Raw genomic sequence first — 23,708 nt, forward strand, 5'->3', positions numbered from 1 at the left:
GGGTTTTGGGTTGCAGTTTGGGTACTTGGTCCCTAAAAGGTTCGCCATCACTGAAATACAGAAACTCAGATACTTCCACAGCAACATTTCTAGACATCTTACATCTTTTATCCCAGATTATGCCCAATTACCTATTCTTACTTCCAGTTCAGCACATTTTACTAATAACTATGTTTGTTGAAATAGGGTGATAGATAAGCCTTGGACTAAGAGATAGAAAAAAAAATTAAGTGTAATATTTTCTATTCTCTACAACTCTAGTTTCACATGAAAATTGTAACAGGATAATGCAGATTATAATTCATGTGTCTTATTTATAATACTTCACCTGGTGCCACTTTCCCATTCCTGATCATCTTTATCTTTGTCTTCTTTGGTATCTGGAGTATGTGGATGCTTCTGCACAATTCTCATTCCACCAGCTTTGACTAACAAGAAAAATAAGTTGAGGTAAAGAATCCATCAGGTAAACTAAGTAAAGATATAATGAACATATTATGGTTAACAGTTGTATAAATTAAAATTATGTCATTTGATAACTGATTCCAAGAAGACATGCAGAAAACAATCATTACTGTAATGGTTTAATGTCTACTGTATGACTAAATCTTTACTAATTTTTAACAGAAGTCTTTGTGGAAGACCTTTAATTCAATTACACTACAGCATCCCAATTAAAATGATAGCTGGGGTAGACTTAACAAAATAATCCTATCTGAGATTATCTACTTTCATAACCATTGTATTAATCAATTGATGAAATATTATATACTTTGAGATATGAATTTATATTCCCATTCAGACTTCTGGTCCATATACTATAAAGAAATGTATTTATATTTTAAATTTCACATTATCTGGGATATGGGAAACTTACTATTGTAGATGATTACATAAAAGTGTGTGTGTGTGTGTGTGTGTGTGTACACCAGTGTATTTTCCTTTGGATACAAATGCTTCAGGTGCGGTAATGACAAAAACGTGTATTGCTGTAGAACTATGTAAAAATGGTATAACAAATTATGCTAAATTATTTTATAATACTTTCTGAGGGAACATATGTTAGAAAGGTTCTACCCAAGGAATTGTGGTTGATGGGGGTCTTTGGAAATGAAACAAAACAAACCATAAATCAATAAAGGCATCATTTTATAGGTACTTTTCATTTTAAAAATTATGTTCCAATGGCAAAGGAGTTTGGTGAACCTCTTTCAGGATGTACCTACTTAACTTCACACCATGCAGAGGCTAATATCATGCCTTCTGCACAAAAGATTTCTTTATACCACTACAGTATTATTTCACTACATTTCTTCTTGGTTTCCAAACCCTGAATTTAAACCTTTCAGCTCTTTTCAACCTCACTCCTACTGAGTCAAATTGCGAAAATGGGTTTAGCAAGTAAGTGTCCTGGCAAGCCAATTAGGGAAAATCAGATTCTTAAAGCTATTTGCAAAGAAATACTTTTTCCTGGAACACCCCCCCCCCCCAAAAAAAGAATCAATTGTATTTTGCTGGTTCTGACATTGCCTGGATTTTACATGAAAAATATGTAACTTTTTTAATTCCATAAATTAAGTCTTAGTGAATGACCAGAATAGTTTGAAATGAAAAATAACCCTGTCTACATCCACACATCCTGAAATAAAATTGCACATTTTTTTGTCAGAAGGCATTGGAAATATCCCTCAGTACTGATCCCTGAATAGCAATGCTATTCCTGAAAAAAATTATAGGAATTTTCTTACACAATCACTATCTTCTGAGAAATTCCTGGCCAAGAAGATAAGATTATTTTGCTGATGAATTCAGAAACATGCATATCCTGCCTCAGTATGTATAAAATTAGATAACAGGACTTAGAACTGTAGAGTCAAAAAGCAGGGGAAGATTTTGACAATGTTGATCATTCAACTTTCAATTGTCCATGTATTAAATGATAATAATAATGAATCATCCTCCATTTCTGTGTGCAAAAATGTACAAAAGCTATAAAGTGAAGCATTCAATTAAGCTTCTAGTAACGGATTTGTGCCAAAAGGAGTAATATGCTTTTGCAAACCACTTGTTGCATGTAAGAGAGCTAACATTCCACCTTAATTCATTATTCATTGCATCAATGTGATTTGGATTGTCTAACAGAATCAATTTAGAGATTCAAACTGATGTGTGTATACATACTGAAAACTCTATCAGATCTTCAAACTGATAGAAAGATACCTGATATTATCCCAAAATTCTTCAAAATCCTTCTTAAATCTATTGCAAATGACTTAAACCTACTGTACAAACTGTTTCTGGAAAGACAGGCATTTGTAAACTTTTCTTTTCCGTCTCAATTTGGAGGGATTTCTAATTATTCATTCACAGCTGAGTTGGGCCACCTATATTCTCAACATGTTGACAAATTACAGCTTTCAGCACTCTCACCTTTAGTACAACCAATATGTATGACCACCAGGATCCTAGACTCCATTACCATTGCAGAACAAGAGATTGAATCCTCCCCCTTTTATACTATACTTCCAGAGCACACAAAAAGACGTAGGTAATTGTTTCCATTGCAAACAGATTCATGTAGTCCTCACCTTATCATAAAATTGGGCAATAAATTTCTGCATTAAGTTGGTGTGGTCATAAAGTGAGTCGTCATGTGACCAGACCTAATTTTATGACTGCCTTAATGCAGCTGTTAAAATGAATCATGTGATCATGAAGCAAATCTAATTTTCCCAATTGACTTTGCTTGTCAGAAACCATCTCAGAAGATCACAAATTACCAAGGCGTAATTGCAAGAAGCTGCAACCTTCATAAATACAAGTCAGTTTGTAAGTGTCCAAATTGTAATCATGTGACCCTATGGATGGTATGACAATTGTAACTTCAAGGACATGTAATAAGTCACTTTTCCCAAAGCCACTGTAACTTTGAACCATCAAATGAAGCTGAGGACTTATTATTTGTATCGGAGGTGGTATTCAGCAGGCTCTGACCAGTTCTCGAGAACTGGTAGCAGAAATTTTTAGTTCAGAGAACCAGCAAATACTACCTCTGACTGCCCCCCACCTATTCTTTGCCTCCCGAGTCCCAGCTAATTGGCTGGGTCTTCTTTTGTTGCCCTGCACAGGAGAACGGAGCTGGAAAGGAGGTTAGTGAGGTGGGGAGGGAATGGGATGTTGCAGTAACCTTACCCTGGAGTGGGGTGGGAATGGAGATTTTACAGTATCCTTCCTCTGCCACGCCCTAGAACCAGTAGTCAAATTTTTTGAATCACAACACTGATCTGTATGCTAATGACTTCAACTCAAGGATTATTAAATATTGTTTCAGTGGAGAAATCTAGTCTTGTTCTTCTACCTCTAGATCAGAGCTGTCAAACTCCCGGCCCATGGGCTGGATGTGTCATGCGCTGGCGATACCCACGTTCGGTTTAGCGAAAGGGAAAGAAGTCCCAATATGTCATATGATGCTGCTGTGACGTTTGACACCCCTGCTTAGATTAAATGAAACAGCCCAGTCCCTACTAACTATAATGTTTGAGATTTGTTTATAGAAGGGAAAAGGCAATTGAAAGGATCCTTTTATTTCTAGTTTATATTTCTAAATCACCCATTGTTTTATGTTTCAAGAAGACTGCTTGTTGTTTAAATCCAGTTCCTCTGAAATTTAAAGAACCACGGATTAACAAAGTTTTTGAAAGTAGTCAATATGAAATAGATTCTAATACTCTTATGTGAGTATAACTTCAGCCTATTCCGAAGTGTCAGGGAACTAAAGCAGTAAAGGGTCTTGCTTCTTTTCTATATTCTTCCCCCAAATTCTAACATTGAATTCTAGCACCTATTCACAGTACAAAATATTATGATATTTTATAATATAACACAAAGCACAAAGACAAGAAAAGTTGTTACTCTTAAATTAAAATAAATAAGCACAAGGACCTCCAATAATAAATCCACAATGTGTAGGGTCTATCTCTAAAACTAAAATCCAAAACATGCAATAAACTACTGTACCAGACTGCATTTGTCTTATGTCCAAATCTTATGTAGTACACACCACAATGCAAAATCTATCTATGTTGATAGAAATACACAGATTAAAGTTTGATAATAAAAAGACAGGACAATGTAAGAACATGAGCACATATGAGGAACAAAATGTGTTAGCATACTTAACACGATGGAAAAAGAGTAAACTAGGTCAAAGTAAAAAACCCAAATTTTCAACACTGGAACAGTAGAAAGGTTGAGGTATTGGTAAAAGTTAATGTTAGGAACCCTGAGACAGATATGGGAGCATAATTTGATCCTTTGTTTTTAGATCTAAGCTTGTTTAATAACTTTTTAATCATTATAAGGATCTAAAGCAATGAGAAATTCAAAGAAAAAAAACATATGGTAAGTTTGAGGCTGTTTTTCTAGTGATTCCTCCAGATACGTTTAAATTTAGCAGCTAGAATTAGCAAGCTGAACCACTGGAATGAAGACAAGTTTGAACTAAAAGTTGGAAAAAAAAAAAAGCAGCCAAGCCTACGTTTCCAAGGAAATGCAACTCACCTCTAGCTGTATTGCCATGATTAAAAGGATGGAGCAATAATTTGAATTGTGCTATTTTTAATACACAACATGCAATTATTACTGTGCTTCACATGGCCTTATCCCATTTGGAAACACCGGGGAATTATGTAAGAATGTTGTTCGCAGATTTTAGTTCTGCTTTCAATACCATCATACCGCACAGATTAATAGCCAAGCTCAAAGATCTAGATTTTCCAGATTCTATTTGTTTATGGATATTGGATTTTTTAACAAATCGTCCACAAAGAGTTAAACTGAATGATTATATTTCTACTGTCAAGACACTTAGCATTGGCACTCCGCAAGGTTGTGTCCTTAGTCCACTACTGTTCTCCATTTATTCATCTGATTGCACAAATAAATATCCCAACAATAAGATAATAAAATTTGAAGACGATACTACACTTGTAGGACTTATTTCTGGGGATGATGAGTCTGCATATCAGGATGAGGTATTACAGCTATCCCACTGGTGCAAAAATAATAATCTTCTATTTAACATTAAGAAGACCAAGGAGGTTATAGTGGACTATAGGAAAAAAAGAGCAGACATTCAGCCACTGTATATAGAGGGAGTTCGTGTGGAACAGGTGGTTGAATGTAAGTATCTCGGGACCATCATTACAAATGACCTGACCTGGAGTGCAAACACCGCTGCTTTAATTAAGAAGGCACAACAACGGTTGTATTTACTAAGGATTCTTAGAAAACAACAACTGGCTGAGAGTCTACTGACTACCTTCTATTGGAGTTCAATTGAGAGTATATTATCCTACTGTCTCTGTGTATGGTTCTCGAGCTGCACAGTGGCAGAGAAAAAGGCAATTCAGAGGGTGATTAAGATGGCCCAAAACATCATTGGCTGCTCACTCCCCTCTTTGGAAGAACGGTATAGGAATAGATGTAAGAGGAAGATATTTAATATATTGAATGACTCCTCTCATCCGGGACATCAGCTCTTTGAACTATTACCATCGAGAAGGAGATTCAGGGTATTAAGAACAAGGACGACTAGATTTAAGAACAGTTTTTATCCTAGTGCAGTTCTGAGTTTGAATGCAGGGTCATAAGATTTTGGTGGAATTTAATGGCTGAGAGTAATGGGGTATTTACATTTTTAAATTGTATAGAGATTATTGTATGGTCTGTTGTGTTTAATTTTATTTTTCTTTCAATGGTGTTGTCCAGTTTTACTTGTGGAAGAGCACCTCATTTCGTTGCACCCGCTTGCGAGTGTAATGACAAATAAATTCTTATGTCTTATGTCCTTATAGTTACTAATCCACACTTCAAAAAGCAACTTTAAACACTTTAAAAGCATTGGGATCACAGTGGCAGACCTTCTATGCAAATACTGAAAAATAGTTAACAATTCTGAGTGCACTGTATACATTTTATGTAGATGCTGCAGAACCAAAATACATGTAACACTTTGTTAATTAGATTTCCCATCTATTTGTCACCTATGGTTTTAATTAAAACAACTTAATTTTGTATTTTTATGGTTTACCAATTAATGCTCAGATTGTGGAAGGTAAACAATTTAAGGGAGATTCCTGACCCAAGTATTCATACAAAAATTAAATAAGAGGAGCCAGAATACTTGGTGGAGCAGTGGTTAGAATGCAGTGCTGCAGGCTAATTAACTGCTCACTAAGGAGTTTGATCATGACTGGCTGAAGGTTGACACAGCTTCCATCCTTCAGTAAAATGAGGATCCAGATTGTTGGGGGCAATATGCGGTCTCGGTAAACCCCTTAGAGAGAGCTGTAAAGCACTATGAAGTGGTATATAAGTCTGTGCTATTGCAATTACCTATCAATATAGGGAATACTTTCCTAAAACAGAAGTTACATGGTATTTCACATAAATGTTAATTTTAAAAAATTGTCTCATAACCAGATAACTTACAAAAGCATATGAAACAATTTCCTAATTTTCTCTTTGCTTTTATAATGAATATAATCTGCCAGTACTTTCCTCTTGGAGTGACTGGGTGGAACAGACACAGCATCTTTCACACCTAATGGAGGCCTAGAAATTGGGTTACACTGCTCCTAATTCAGCAGCTTTAACCAATATTCCAGGCTGCCATATTATTTAGATATCTTTATTATGCCTTTATTATTTTATAGATAACTCAATGCAGCAAACATGTAGTTTCCATTTTCCTTACAACAACCACCTTATGAGATGGATCGGGCTGAGAGAAAGTCACTGGCTCAGTCACCAAACTGGTTTTCATGCCTAAGGTAGGACCAAAACTCAAAGTCTCCTGGTTTTTAGGCCAAAACTGTAATCACTATACCAAATAAACATACCTCAGGAAAATGTCAAAGTCAAATAAAGAAACTCTGAAAAAGTACTTTCTTTTTCACTGGTACTTCTGAACTTCAAAACACTTGGGACTAGGAGAACTTGAAAATATTTCCCTATTTATTCACAGTACATTGCAGAAAGTTGAAGAATATTATTGTCCTGATGTTAACAGAAAAACCAGCCTCTGAATTAGCATTAAACTTGCTGCTAAGAGCAGTTATTTTATTCCCATCTTTTTATTCTAATTTTATTTCATTATTGAAATTAAAACAATCTTTAAAAAGGGCTAATAAGGAATAATCACTTCATTGCATTTGCTGTGTTGCTTTTAAAATGATTTTTTTTGCCCCTGAAGTGTTATTTTAAACATCATTTTTTTGCACTTTTGTTCTTAAATATTGTTTTTGAGCGTTCGAAGTAAGCAACTACCTCTTCACCACAATGCCAATATTATGCATACTACCTTGAATCAAAGTGATAAATCTGCAGGAAAAAAAAACAGAAAGCATACACATTTATATATACACACACACAAAATCAGCATTCATTTCAAGAATTCTCAATTATGTCGTAGCGTTATCATAATTTCTGCACGAGGAAACCGTACAAGAGGACATAACGGGCTGAACTATTGACCTTCCATAAAGAGCCCCAATACATGATCCGTTTCGTGGCTCGGACAGACACGGTCTGCCTCGATTCGCAACACGTGTCTTATGTTAACACATCAACTCGAAGAGAAGGGGGGTGGGCAGCCCGAGACTTGCAACACGTTTCACGCGCCTAACAGAAACATCAACACCCCCCCCCACGCCTTCCGTTATTTCGAACGTTTAAAAACGGAGCCGTTAATACTTTTCTGCAGCCCGTCGAGTGAATCCCTTTCTTAGGAATAAACGCTGACATAGGATCGCGCAGTCCAGTTTACTCAAAAGTAAACTAGCTTCCCGTTCCAAGAACGAGACCAATTCCCCTCCAAAATCCGCCGCCTTCCTCCTGAAACCGTTAACGTGGGAGAAGGGGTCATATCCAGCCTGCAAAGCTCCCAAGACCCAAGCTCAGTTTGAAAGCGGCCGCAGAGGCACGGAGGTATCAGCTCCCCTTCTTCCCCAGCGCGCCCTCCCGCCATAAAGTTCCCACAGGAGGCAGCAGCGCAAGCAGAAGTGCGGAAGGAGAAGAGAGAGAAAGGACTGCGGGAGTAAGCAGCTGTACCGGCGGGAGGATGTCCAGCGCGGGTTTCTGTTTTGACTTTGGGCGGCGAAGACATCGTTAGCTCTGCAGCTGCCAACAGGGTAGTCGCGAGTCCAGCACGGAAAACAGACGGCAGCTGGTAGGTTTGCTCACTCTAAGGCAACACACTCCTCCTCCGTGCAGCTTCACTTGTCAACGTGGCTACTCCCCGTCGCTGCGCTGCGCATGGCTCTGTCGTCAGAGCTTGGGGTAAAACAGGAGGAGGAGGAAGAACTTTCCTCTTTCCTCTTCCTGCGCTTCTCGCAGCCTATGTGTTGTGGTTGCTAGTGGAGTTTCCTAAAAAAAAGAATATATCGCGTTCAAATAAACCCAGATTCTACACAAAATCCCTGATAACAAAAAAGCACAAAAAGTCAGTTTCCAGCTAAATTATTTTTACCTATTGGCAGAGATACCCAGTGGACTCCCTAGCAAGATTTCGCGCTCAAATGAACCCAGATTCTACTCAAAACACCCAGATTACAAAGGACACAAATCAGTTTTAAGCTAACTCGCTTTATCCATTTAATACATATAATTTGATATATTAATACAATGTATCAAAAAACTAGATTTCATTGAATTTTAAAATAAAAACCTAGAAACCAGACAGGAACCCTCAAAACCCAGTTCTGATTTTAAAAAGACTGGGCACGGGCAACTGCAAATATAGAGGTTTGGGAAATTGCGCGTCTTTTATTAGACTGGCTAAATTATGAGAGAGAGTACGTAAAAAATAGGAGCGGGGAATCTCGGGCAATTAAAATAATTAACAGCTGTTAGCAGTAAGTGCTTATACGCAAGAGCCTCCCAGTTCGACGAAAGTGTATCTCATGCTGAGAAGAAAGAAGGCTGCTGAGTTTATATCCCAGTATTGACCCCTTCCCTGAAGTATTTTTCGGAATAGAAAGGTGGACTGAACGGGCTATTTCTTTAAGAGAGCTTTTCTTTGTATTTAATGCATTTCCCACCTCCAAAAGGAGAAAATAACTTCAGCGTAGGTTGGAAGTTTCACCCACTTATGGAAAGCACCTTCTGAAAAGCCTTGGGACATTTACCCTAAATTGTATTAGAATTCTTGCACTTTGCTTTGAAAGTATAGGTAATCCTTGACTTACAAAAGTTTGTTTAGCAACTATTCCAAGTTACAATAGCACTGTCTGAAAAAAGTGACTTATCACTGGTTGCAGTATTCCCATGGTCACATGATCAAAATTCAGAAGCTTGGCAACTAGCTGATATTTATGACTGTTGCAGTGTTCTGGAGTCATGTGATCAGTGTTTGCCTCCTGACAAGGTCAATAGGGAAGCCAGATTCACTTAACAACCATGTTGCTAATTTAACAACTGCAATGATTCCCTTAACAACTGTGGCAAGAAAGGTAATCAAATAGGGCAAAACTTACTTAAAAATGTCTTCCTTAACAATTTTAGGCTCAATTGTGGTCATTTGTCAAGGATATTTACCATTTTGATAATAAAACCGCTTTGTGGGGCTTGGTAGGGCTTATGAGCCACAATGAATTTCTCTCAATATCCCAGCAAATCATAACATGGTACAAAAGGTACCCTTGAAACATTTATTTTTAATGCCCAAACCCTGAATGGTACAGATACCTGAAAGGTAGCGGGGGTTTTTTAGACTTGCACAACAAATAAAAACCTAGAATTCATAAAGACAATATGCCTATCGGAAATGTAGAAGACTTTTTTTTTCTTAGTAATAGTATCCATCTTCACTGGTCAGCTGCTTTCTTTCTCCAATATTCTTTCTACTGGCATAAAGAGGATATCTAGGAAGAGCAAACTGGACCTGTTTAATTGTTATCCTTTTAATGCCTTCCTTTATAAGATCTGCTTTGATAAATTTTTGTTTGAAAAATGGATTTATTGAAGAAAAACAATGTATAGTTAGGTTTTTTAAGTTTTTATAAAACACACACAAGGACAAGAAGTTTCTTTCTAGTCTCATAAGCTAGTAAACTAAAATATTATGGTTTTTTTTATTAAGCTATTTAAAAAATTGAAGCAATCACAAAAAGAAAATTCAGAAGCACTTTAAAATTTGTAAGTATAAGTATATACATCTTTAACAGAAGGAATTGGGCAAGAAAGGATGAATTATTTTGTTTACCCAGCATTTTAAACAGTGACAGATGCAAGAATACTTAGTGCTACTGTTGTTCCTGTTCTCATTTGTACAATCTATATAATAGATAAGAATAAAAGTACTGTGCCTAATCATTTCAGAAGCCTAAAATTGAAGGTCATGACCTTAATAAATAGTTTGACAGCTTTAAACACACATTAAAGGCTGCTTAAGAATAAGTGCTTTAACAAGAATATAGTACTTTAACAAGAATATACTAGCCACCCAGTTTTTGGTTAAGCTGGACTGGCATATAATTTTTTTAAAATAAAAAGGAAATAAAAGATTGGTATTGGAGGGAACTGTTTGCTCATTTTTGCTTGTTTGTACTCTGTAAATAATTACTGCAGAAGACAGTATAGCTGGTAACTCTTTGTTCAACCTACTATTGCATCTTAACTTGCTAATGTGATTGGAGCTACAAAATTATATTGGGCTAAAAAAAATGAAGCCAAGATGTCACAGTAACCTGGACTTCTATATTAATTGAGCAAGGCTTTTACATTGAAGTTGTCCTCTTCACATTTCTAAGTCTTAAAGCCTTTTTGGCAATGCTGTTACAGTTAGCCCTGGGGCTTAGATCATTTGTTAGTTGAAATTTGAAGTTGCCAATTGCGTGACCATTCTGACACATAGTCAAGGTCGCTTTGTAGGGCAGCAGCATTGTCAGTGGTGTTAAATAATTTTACATCATCGGCAAAGAGGATGCAGCTGTTTTTAATGTTGTCACATAGGTCATTGATGTAAAGCAGAAAGACACTGCTGTGAGGGACACAGCTATTAACTGGTGCTGGATTTGATAGGGCATTCCCTATTTCGACCATTTGTTGCCTATTTGACAGGAATGTGGCTATCCACTTGTGCAAGGGTCCGGAGATGCCGTAAGAACTAAGTTTCAACAGTAGTTTGTCATGCACCACTGAATCAAAGGCTCTGCAGAAGTCTATGTAAATTTCGTCTATTGCTTTACCCTTGTCTAGATGTGTAGTCCAAATGTTTCTGCAGTGTAGGAGTTGCAGATTAGGACAAATTTTTCCTGAAACCAAACTGCTTATTAGAAATTAGGTTGGTTGTTTCTAAATGTAGGGTGATGGATTGGTTTATAATTGATTCCATGACTTTGCAGGTGATGCAGCACAGTGAAATTGGTCTGTAATTTTCTACTAGACTAGGGTCTCCCTTTTAAAAAATAGGTATGACCATGGCTAATGACCATAAGTCAAGCAGTGAGCTGGTTCTGAAAAATACCTCATAGATTGTGCTTAGAGGTTAAGGGAAGTGGCAAGCTTTTTCAAAAAGTAGGCACGTAATCCATCAGGGCCAATAGATAGGGATGGCTTTGGGTAGTGCTGTTTCAATGTTAACTGCTGCAAAGTTAATATGTAGTAAGTCACTACAATTTGTTGTGGTGCGACTAGGAAATGGGGGGCAGCAGCTATTGCTGTTGACAAAGACTCAACTGAAGAACTTATTAAAGAGGTTGGCTTTTACAGTTTCATTATTACAGTCTTTCCTGTTAGGCCCTTTTAAGGATGGGATAGTTTGGCATTAATGAAATTATAGAAGCTTGGGAAGAGGTCGAGTTTAACAGCTCTTCCTCCTGTTTGCAATGGTGATTGATACATTTGGCCTTTATCTGGCGGCATAAGGTTTTGTAGTGGTTTTTGTGATCACTTGATTTGTGATCCCACCTGGTTAATGATTATAGAAGCTGCTGCTGTGCTAGCAGCTCTATATTTGGTCTTCTTTTTTTAATTATATTTTTAATTCTGTATACTACCTTTAATCTTTTCGATTTGGCATCCTTAACATAGTTGATTTTCAAGGCTTTGAAAATATTTAAAAGTACAAGGAATGAGATAGTTCCTGTTAAAATCTCAAAGATCTTTAAATGTGCATAAAACAGGCAAAAATCATTTCTAAAATATATATTTGAGGTTAAGAAGCCCTAAATATCTTGAAGGCAGCAGAGTGTCATGGTTGGGTAGGATTAAGACCAAGTTCATGTACACATTCAACAATAAAAGACACTGACATTTTGGAACAATCCGCCTAACCTATTTCTCAGATCAAAGAAAGGTTGTGCCAACTTCTAGAGGAAATGTGAGCTACAAATTATGAAATGCATTTTATTTGTAGATTTATAAAAAGGCAATAAATATAATGTTATCCCAAATCTATTTTTGCCTGTATGTAGGGCCTAGGAGATCTTGGTAAGGCAGTGATTCACCTTTGGTAATATTAGATGCTGGGTGATCTTTTATCTCTATCATGTGACTATCTGTATTTCCTCAGTTTTATGATAGTAAGGTATCCCTGCCATCTTTGGCCACTCATTTTACTAAATGAAATCCAAGTCGAAAATTTTTTAAAGCAGAGCCAGACTTAATTGATGTTCAAAGCATGCCCAGCGATCTTGCCCCTTGGTGCTTCTCTTGCTTAACTGACAAGACCTTAAGACCCAAAGTTTTAAACATTAGTCACTCACTCACCATGCCAAAAAAAAAATTTAAATAATGCAGATTGAAGTGGAATGTAGCATATAAAGGCAAGTACAAAAAGGTTGATTAAAGTAAAGTGTGGCAATGAAAAATTAAGAGTATGATGAGCAGTGGGAAATCTTTGGTCTCCTTCCATTTTCCTGGATGCTATAAGCAGGTGGTTATTTTACTTAATGGTAAATGTAGGGCTGCCCTGATGGTAAAAGCTGCATATTTATTTTTTATTTTCTATGTGTTTGATGGAATTCGTTTGTGAAAGGCTGATTTTGACCCTCTCTAAAAGTTTGAAAGGGAACAGTTTTTCTTGCCAGATCCAAAATGTGATACTCTGTATTACTTTGACATAATGAACAAATGCATTAATCTTTATTACAGCCAAAGGCCAGAGATAAAAGATATAACTGAAAACATTTAATACAAGTAGAATAATATAGGTAATTGTAGTAGTTAAAATAAAAGTATGTTACAACTGTGGGAGACTGTTCACTGATGCCTAATTTTCATGGTTGCTATACAGAATTTTGTTACAATCTGAGTTATAAATGGTTTGGAGTTTGATAAAAGGATGAACATGTAAGTATTGTCAAATGGTCTGGGTACCGATAAAAAAAAGGAAAGATATAAGCATTAAAAATATACTCAATCCTTGTTATATAGAGGGATTACGGTCTTGAAAACTCTGTTGAAAATGGAAACTGCAGTTATTCAAGCATTAAATCCTATAGGAAAAATGGGGTTAGGTTCTTAAAGATCTTTTTCAGTATATCCATTATTGTAAACCTATTGTGTTTCCAATAATAAAGAACATTCAGTACAATTTTACAGTATTTTAAATAATGAACTTTAATGGGCAATGGCATTAACTTTTATTGAAAAAAAAACTTTTTGACACAACGTGATGGTGATAATGAAGGTAAGTTGATATCTCCACTACTTCCTCCTTTGTGCTGGCCATCCCTCAGCTTGTTAAAAGATTGTGCTGCTGGAGATTTCACTGGGTTTAAAGAATTGCACTAGCATTGGTGGTGTGAGTTCTTTTGAAAGCTCCATGTATTTACAAAAAAATATTGTAAAATTGGTGCATTTCACTAAGTGATCCAACATCTTCCTTGGAAAGATGATTAAGCAATGTAATCCACTTCTCAAGTTTTGCTATGTTGGGTAAGACAGTTTTAGGAGCAGCATTATTGTTAGCATCATCTTTGTTATCTTTTTGGCCATTCTTAGCCATACCATTCTAATCCTCATTGCTAAACTCAGTGTGTCTTCTGTTAAAATCTTAACATCCTCCTCCTGCTGCATGTCATCAAAGCTGTTGCCACAACCCTTCACAGCAAACTCATAATAGCTTGCACATTTTTAAAGAGGAATTCTTTAACACCTTTAATGTCTTAAGTATTAGTCACACATTGGGTCTTGCTTTTGTCTAGCAATTGTTTACTGTAGTTCGAGAAACTTTATCCTAGCCTACTTTATTTACATAGACTATTGTATCACAATTGCTGATGGCTTTCAGTCCATTGTACAGTCAAGGTTTGCATCTAGATGTTGGCACACATGGCAGTAGAGCTCCTGGATATAATGGCTTTTGAAAGTGTTTACAATTTCCTGATCAAGTCTTGGAGGACAGAAGTGGTGTTTGGTGGCACAAAAAGGACTTTGGGTGAGCATTTTCAAACTCCACAAAAATGTGTTATCTATTAGTGGTAGAATCTTGAATGCAAATGTCTTTTTGTAAGGTAATGTTCTAGTGCTGAATTGAGTAATTGAATTAGTCCCCAAAAATGTCAGAAGTCACCCAGGCTTTGATGTTCCATTTCCAAATGACTGGCAGTTAGTTCAGATTCTTTTCCCTTAAGAGTGCCTGGTTTTGGGGTCTTGAGAACTTTACATTTATTTATCAAAATGAAATAACTGTCCACTTTAGCGTTTTGAACTTAACCCACAGACTATTATTTTGTGAATACAAATTTTAGAACAATACTAAAATATAGTCTATAGCTGATTGGCCTACTCTGAGTCCTGTTCATTTATCCCTTATCATTCCTTCCAATTTATTTATGTCTGAAGTTTGTTGTTTAGATCAGGGGTGTCAAACCGTGTTGTCACGTAGTCACATGACATATCACAACTTTTCCCCCTTTGCTAAATCATGGATGGGTGTGGCCAATGCATGATGCATCCGGCCCATGGGATGTGTGAGAGAGAGAGACACCCCTGCTTTAGATAATTAAGGACAACTAAATAAAAATATCAACAAGGGGACCCACCAATCACTTTGGGTAAAAAGTTTCTCAGGGCCTTCCCAGCCTTAAGTGACTATTAGTTAGGGTGACCAGGGATCGGCTGTCAAAAGTGTTGATGTCAAATCATTATCAATATGTAGAGTCGTATAATGTGCCTCCCAAAAATGAATGAGGATGTTTAGCAGACTTTTCCATTTGTCTGCTGAGCTTCTCATGGTGAGTTGCCAAAAGATGGCGGTGTGCTTTTGTCTAACAGGATAAATTGGTGCCATTAATCTTTTGTAGCTTTCTGTTTCTTCTTCCTTAGAATTAATTTATTCTGTAATTTAAGGCTAGACAAAGTTTGACAATGGGTCTTAGAGAGGTAATGTTTACACACTAAGCAGTTCTAAAATTCTCTTTAAGCTGGTTGACCTTGGTCAAACTATTCATTTTTGTTATTTGAGTAAAGAGAAAAGTTCTCTGTTCCAAAAATTGACTTAAATTTGATAATCAGAAGTTATACAATTCTGACATTCCTGGAGTAGTTTGCAATTAAACCTAAGCAATTTTCAAAAGCCTTGTGAGATTTTAGCCACTGAGTTACAGCATCCTTTTCATTTCGTGTAGGTTGTATAGTAGTGCTAATACTTCCAGTTCCTGAGTGAACTTTGACATAATAAAATATAGCATAGAAAGAAAATGCCAAAACTCAAAAATCAGTAAATAGTTGACTTCTATCCCAACAGCCAGATGAAGCTCATCCTCTTCTGAACCAAAATATAGATGAGATGAAAATCTAAATGCTAAAGCTGGTGGTATATAAAGCTCTGCAGCTTCAGTCATCTATTTGTTTTAGATGTAGTCAAGCAGGTAGTTACTATTGCATTTCGATTCAAGTATTTGATAGTTGGTTTAAATGTATGCTTTGTTTCTGGTCCAGGACTTTGCTCCTTTCATTTTTGTCTCAAAGAACATGGAATAGTTGGTTATAAATTATGCCTTGTGGAGGCTTTGAGTTCTCTCTCATCTGAAGCTGTAATATCAACTCATTTTTCTTCATGTAAAAAACATGATGGACGATAGATGGCAAAGTTGTAGATACTTAACAGGCAGGTTATTTTTGTTCTGAGCAGAGAGCAGAAAATGTATTTTCAGGCAAACTTTAAGTACCAGATAATGTTTTAATTATAATTACTCATAAGGAATAAAGAATCCGATGCTTCAAAGTGATAGCCATTTTTCTTGGAAAGTACATGCATGCCTAAGAACCGGACAATTAACGCTACTGAACAGATAGTTCATCTTAGTTAGACACCTAGTAGATAGTACATTATTTTTCCAAATTAATGCTTTCAGGATTCTTTCCCCACAGAATTGAAATCCTCTGTGATTTCATGTAGGCTAGAAGGAAAACAAATTAAAATCGGTGTTGCATTTTCGAAGGAAAATAGAGTTATCTATTGCTTGAAAAAATTACTTCAGTAAAACCATACATAATCTGAAGTTCATTTAAAACAAGGAGAGAACTTTATAATAATTTAGAATTTTGAACAACAGAATTGAAAGGAGGTCTTCTAGTCTAGTGGTCACCAACCAGTGGGCTGGAGACTGGTGGTCCACGAGAAAATTTTGGTGGTCTGCAGAGAAATGTCTCCCCCAAAGCACCCCCCAAAGCAATTAATCCAGGCTGGGCAGGAACACAAGGCTGTGCCACCCACATGGCCCGCGGGAACACAAGGCTTGCATCTCCTGCATTGCGAACAACATGAGATAGTGAGGGGAGGGGGGAAAGAACAGAGGTGGGGAACTTGCCCACGCACCTTGCCTGGGCACCGGGCTGCTTCTTTCCATTTCTCTCTTCTTGTGCACGCAAGGAAAGCAGCAAAGTCTTTCTTTCTCTCCCCCAAACTCCACCAGAAATGAGTCTTTGGGACCCTGCAAGGCATCCTGCTCCAAGAGGCTGCGCCAGTTCAACAAGTCTCACAAAGATTCATTTCTGGCGGAGTTTGGGGGAGAGAAAGAAAGACTTCTGCTGCTTCTGCTGCTTTCCTTGCATGAAGTCAAAAATCTGTCTGTCTGTCTCTGTCTCTCTGTCTCTCTATCTTTCTCTCCCTCCTTGAGAATGGAGCTGGAGATGATATCCTGCCATCCCAAATAAAGAATGATCAATCAGTAGGAAAACAGGGTGGGGAATTTTTCTGCAGACTTTTTTGGGATTTTCCCAAGGTCCCTGGTCTGCGGGATTTAAAATTATGAGGGTGGTAATCCCTGAGGTCCAAAAGGTTGGCGACCTCTGTTCTAGTCCAACCCCCTACTTAGGCAGGGAACCTTACATTATTTTAGATAAATGATTATCTAATCTCTTCTTTAAAACTTCCAGTGTTGGAGCATTTACAACTTCTGGAGGCAAGTTGTTCCACTGATTAATTGTTCTAACTGTCAGGAAATTTCTCCTTAGTTCTAAGTTGCTTCTCTCCTTAATTAGTTTCCACCCATTGCTTCTTGTTCTACTCTCAAGTGCTTTGGAGAATAGCTTGACTCCCTCTTCTTTGTGGCAGCCTCTGAGATATCAGAACACTGCTATCATGTCACCCCTAGTCCTTCTTTTCATAAGACTATCCAGTTCCAGCAACTGTTCTTTATATGTTTTAGCCTCCAGTCCCCAATCATCTTTGTTGCTCTTCTCTGTACTCTTTCTAGAGTCTCAACATCTGTTTTACATCGTGGCGAACAAAATTGGATGCAGTATTCCAAATGTGGCCTTATCACGGCATTATAAAGTGGTATTAACACTTCTTATGATCTTGATTATATTCCTCTGTTATTCTGCCTAGAACTGTGTTGGCTTTTTGGCAGCTGTAGCACACTGCTAACTCATATTTAAATGATTGTCCACTAGGAGTCCAAGATCCCTCTCACAGTCAAGGTACCACATATACTCTACCTGTGCATTTTGTTTTTCTCCACCACTCTGCTTCAAGTGTCCAGCACTGGGATATGACTCCATCCTCTGATGTCATCGAGCTGAGTCTGCCACTATAAAAAGTCAGCCTCTGCTGAGAGCCCCAGTTTTCTGACTCAGCTCTTTGACATTAGAGCTGGTGTCTCTGGATTTCTTTAGGCTCACTAGAGCAGTCTAGATTACCATAAAAAGCAGGAATACAGTAAACACAACAATACCATCAGTGCAGCTCCTGGGCCTCCGGTAGAACTGCGCCTGCAAGGAGAGCGGAGATCCACTCTCCTTCACCGATCAGCGTCATATCTGGGCGCTGACATCAACAATTGTGAGTGTGGCCTGGGAGAGCAGTGAAGAGCCTCCCACGCCATTCCCTTACCAAGCGCAGCTTGTTAGCAGCTAATTTGCCGGGAGACCTTTCACGCCGGTCTTCCGTGGTGCACATCTCCCGGAGCGCAAATTACAAACCACACAGCCGAAAAGGAGCAGCAGCAATATTTGGCTGGCTTCCCCAAGGTCCCTCAGCTGCACTAGGCCACAATTGCGATCATGCCCATCAGCTGTTGATCAGGGCCTTGTGCAGGACCTTCTCAGGCTCAGAGGCAGCATTACTTCTAAAATTCAGTCATTAGCTGCTGGCATCCAGGCAGGAACTCCGAGCCTCAAAGGAGCAGAGGTGCCTGGGCTGTAGGCTGTCCTCAACCACTATCTAAGTTTCCGAATTTCAGTCTAGCTCATGAGATTAGAAATATATCCAATGTAGTTTCTTCACAGACTAGCATGTTTTCTGTAGTTTCTGTAAAAACAATAGGCTCTGTTTCCCAAAATAGCAATAACACTTAGACTTATATACTATGCCTTAGTGCAGTGGTTCCCCAAACTTTTTCAGTCCACCGCCCCCTTGGTGCTACAAACTCATTCTCAGTGCTCCCCACCCAGGGGTGGGATTCAAATTTCTTAACCTGTTCTGTGGGTATGGCCTAATTTGTGGGCATGGCTTGGTGGTAATGTGACTGGCTGGGCATGGCTTGCTGGCTGGGTGTGGCTTGCTGGCCATGTGACCGGCAAACCAAATACAAGTGGTCCTTGCTTAATGGCCGGTTGCTTAGCAAGTGTTCTAACTTATGACTGACCTCCCCAGAACTACATGACCTATCTTTGGAGTTTTGACAGCCACGCACGCACACACACACACACACACACACACTCCCTTCTAACCCTGCTGGAGCAGATGGTTCCACTAGATATCTCATTCACTTTCCCCTCCCTCCCTCCCTCCCTCTTTCTTTCTTTCTTTCTTTCTTTCTTTCTTTCTTTCTTTCTTTCTTTCTTTCTTTCTTTCTTTTTGTCCCTTCCTTCCATCTCTTTCTTTGTCTATCCCTTTTCTTCCTTTCTCTTTCTCTTTCCCTTTTTCTTTCCCTTTTCTTTCTTTTTTTTGTAAATTTTATTTGAGTTTTCACAAAGAGAAAAACAATACAAATAAAACATCTTTTTTGAAAGTAGCGTAATCCCGGGTTACATTTCTTCGTACAGACACAAATTCAACTTCATGCTCATTTTTATATTCTATTCCATATCTTATTACTATTTTACATTTTCTGCATAGCTTCTCCCCGCTTTTAATTTTCTCAATTTTATTTTAATTATCTCATCTCAATTCAAATCATTATATTTATATTTTTTGTCTGTCCTGTTTCAATTATCTATTATCTTTTCTCACTAAACAAAGTTTCTCCTGTAGTTACTGATTGGAGTATGACGCCTTTGTATCTTTTAAGTTTATCCATTTAACTCTTATTTAGGCTTCAATATATACACTAAAGTTATAACATTCAATATAATACATAACTTCCATTCAGATTCTGCTTGGTACATTCTTAAAATACACACTATATTCTTAAAAAAAGAAAAAATTATAAATGTATGTAATTAAAACAACACATTTCATTCCAATTCAATTATATCAATATTAATATTCATTAAAGTCTTAACTTCTTTAACATTACTTTTCAATTAAATATCATACTTCTATGGGAACAATTATAAGCTTTCCATAATTAATTTCCCCCTCTACACTTATATTTTATAAAACATTAACTAATTAAAATGTTCCCGTTCCTTCCTAATTCAATGTTCTCATTTATTTTATTTCACTTATTTTATTCACAAACAGTTCACTAAATTACACTAACTATTTTATCCCTCATTTTAATCATACATTGTTTCCAATTTTCTAAAGTTATTTCTATTACTAATATAACAATACAATCTTATGTACCTTTACAGACTCCCTTTTTCAGTTAGATTTTTACCCGTTATCTCTAAATAGGTCCTGTTTCTCTATATCTTGCTCCGATCCTTTGTAACTTCTTTTCCTTTCCTTCTTCCCTCTCTTCTTCTCTCTCCCGCTTTTACCCCCTTGTCTCTCTACCTCTATTTCTCTCTTCTGTATTCCCCTTTTCTGTTGCTTTCCAGTATTATACTTATTTTTTTAATTATTTTTCTTTTCTTTGGTTGTTTTTTTAAATCTTAAATTCTCCATTCTCTTTCCCCCCTTTCCTTTTTCTTCCCTACATAAAATTACTTTCTTTTCTTTCTTGTCTCTTCCTTCTCTCTTTCTCTCTTCCCCTCTTTCTCTCCCTCCCTCTCTTTCTCTTTCTGCCCCTTCCTTCCATCCCCCCTCTTTCTTTGTCTATCCCTTTTCTTCCTTTCTCTTCCTTTCTCTCTCCCTTTTTCTTTCTTTCCCTTTTCTTTCTTTACTTTGTTGTCTCTTCCTCTCTTTCTCTTTCTTTCTCTCTTTGCCTCTCTCTCTTTCTGTCTCTATCCCTTCTTCCTTCACTCTGTCCTCCTAAGCTAGGAGATCCACCTGAAACACACACACACACACACACACACACACACACACACACACACTTTTCCAACAAGGTAGCCACCCTGCAGTGATGCTCGTGACGAATCTCCCAGTGTCCTAGGGACCGGGCTTGATTGTCCTACGAGGGGCCCACCTCAAGCACTCCTGTCACCCCACTTGCCTCTTAGTGCCCCCCTGCCACCCCCCCTTACCTCTTAGCACCCCCCTAAGTCATCTCACTGCTCCCCAGGGAGCGGTACTGCCCACCTTGGGAACCAGTGCCTTAGTGCTTTACAGCACACTCTGGGTGGTTTACAATGTCAGCATATTGCCTCCAATAATCTGGGTCATGATCATTATTTGTGACCTTTGTTGCCAATTTCCAGCAAACAAACAAACAAAAAAAACTAATTAGGAAGCTGGATTTACTCATTCGTGTAATTCACTTAATAATTGCCCTTTAAAAAATGTAAAATTGAGTTTTATTCCATTTACAACCACAGTGACTTATGCAGATATTCTGGTTGTAAGTCAAGGACTATCTGTAATTACCTCCCAAAAAATAGATGGGGTCAGGGTATTCATTTTATTAAATTAATAAATTAGAATGTTTTTAACATGGGCTGAAAATAATAATATATTAAGTTTATAAAATATATAGTCTACAAATAATAAATTTTAAAAATGATAATCAGCTATTTTGAAAATAGCAATTATACGTAATGAAAATACTTTTGCTAGTGTTTTTAACTTAGAATACAGATAGGACTTCTTATAGATAGTTAAACCTATATGCGGGTCAAGAAGCAACAGAAAGAAGTGGACACGGAACCACTGATTGGTTCAAAATTGGGAAAGGAGTCCAGCAAGGCTGTATGCTGTCGCCCTGCCTATTTAACTTCTATACAGAGCACATCATGAGAAAGACAGGGCTAGATGAATCAAAGTTGGAATTAAGATTGCTGGGAGAAATATCAACAACCTCAGATATGCAGATGATACCACTCTAATGGCAGAAAGTAAAGAGGAACTAAAGAGCCTCTTGGTGTGGATGAAGGAGGAGAGTGTAAAAGTTGGCTTGAAACTCAGCATTAAGAAAATTAAGATCATGGCACCTGGCCCTCTTAATTCCTGACAAATAAATGGGGAAGAAATGGAACTAGTGACAGATTTTATTTTCCTGGGCTCCAAGATCATCACAGATGGGGACTGCAGCCGAGAAATCAAAAGACGCTTGCTCCTGAGGAGGAAAGCTATGACAAAGCTGGACAGCGTACTAAAAAGCAGAGACATCAGCCTTTGTGCATGCAAACTAACCATGGAGTAACATTTCCTTCACATTTTGTTTCTCCATCTATCTACCTATCCTACCTTTATGCAATAAGGGTGGATATTTATGAATTGGTCAGCATCTAGTCTGCATTAGTATTGTATGTATTTACTTACTACTATAGGAAATTTTTTGCAAGCTGTTTTTTAAGGAAAAAATCAGCACTTGCTGTCCTATGCAATTTTTCCTGATATATTTACTTTTTTGTTTTCAGCTGTACTTGCTGAACACTTTTTAAACGCAACATTTTCACTCATTAAATGCTATTTTGAAGTACATAACTTTTCCAAAGTCATAATTATTTGATTTTTATCCTTTATAGATAGCCACACTTTTAATGTGAATTTTGGTTGAAGTATGACAAATACTAGTGGATCTTATGTATCTCTGTTTTTTTTGTTGATAAGGAATTTGTGTAGCTCTTGGGGCGTTTCACTCCAATCAAATTCCATGGATTTTCTTTCATCCCTAGATAAGGATGCTTAACCATTCAGTAATTGATTTCATGTAGAATATAATAGAATTCGTTGTGTTTAGCTTAACACGTATGAGCCTATTCCTTATTATTTTACTAATAGATTAGGCCACTTTTCTTTATGAAAAGCATGATTACAAAATTGTAGGCGTAAGAAGGCACAGATGCAGTCTTTGAGGCTTCATCGCTACTACAATATGTCTTAGGCCATTAGACTTTAACCATAAAGATTTTTACTAGCTATGGGAGATTAGGGCTGGGCCAAGTGAGAGTTGGTGCCTTAGTATTGTTTCTAGCCCTTGGGCTAATCTCACTTCATAGTAGCAGTTTGTATTTGCTTTTTAATGCATTCCTAGCTGTTGTAGATCCTGGAGGAAAAGGGCCCCTTCTGAATATAATCCACATCTTGTCAAATCAATCATCCCTTCTATATCCGATTTTCCTCCAATAGGGCTCATAGGATTTCTCTAGCAGGTGGTAAGATATGAAAAAAAAGGAGTTTCTCATACTCACTGAAATATCCTATATCAAGAAATGAAATGTTTTGACAGGACTCAGCCGGGCTAAGAGTCTCAAAAGGGATAACATATGCTAACTGCGTCCAAAGACCTATAAAATAGCAGCCTTTGTTGTTTTGTTGCCAAATGTAGGTTCTTTGCAGGTACCTACCCTTCTCTAAAAATTATTTTTCTCTCTTGGGCCAATTGAGATTAACACCAAATATATTTTAGCACTGATGCAGTGCGATCTGCCTGGATGTGGCCTATTCCCCAAAACTCAAAAGTGTTTACATGGCGCTAAAAAGAGTGGCAGCCACAAAATACAATCTGGTGTATAAATTCTGAAGTGAGAGGCCAAAAGGATTAAAGGAATATGACAAAAGATTTCAGTAATCTGATTATACCTATCACCTGGATCATTTTTTGTAATTGAGAACAATTTATAGGTGCTATATTTGGATAGGTAAGGTGGGATATCTTTATAATTTATGTTTGCAGATCTGTTGCTTGATTATCTTTTTCAGAATCTTCCCAGGTATTGCTATCAGGCTGATTGTTCTGTAGTCTACAGTGTCTTTGACTACA

At 37.4% G+C, this 23,708-nt stretch overlaps 1 protein-coding gene across 1 annotated transcript in view; it reads right to left on the reverse strand.

Moving 5' to 3' along the window:
* DAP (death associated protein) overlaps positions 1–8,309 on the reverse strand; it is a 44,754-nt gene extending 36,445 nt beyond the window's left edge. Inside the window, exons 1-2 of the mRNA XM_026701041.2 lie at positions 8,113–8,309; positions 329–428 (exon numbers count right to left, since the gene is read on the reverse strand). Of these exons, the coding sequence (XP_026556826.1) occupies positions 329–428; positions 8,113–8,167 (155 nt within the window). The 5' untranslated portion in view covers positions 8,168–8,309. The remainder of the gene's footprint in view (positions 1–328; positions 429–8,112) is intronic.
* Positions 8,310–23,708: the final 15,399 nt, after the last annotated feature.

This window comes from Pseudonaja textilis, chromosome 3 (genome assembly GCF_049901715.1).
Source record: "Pseudonaja textilis isolate UNSWEBS1 chromosome 3, rPseTex1.2, whole genome shotgun sequence".
Lineage (NCBI taxonomy): Eukaryota > Metazoa > Chordata > Lepidosauria > Squamata > Elapidae > Pseudonaja > Pseudonaja textilis.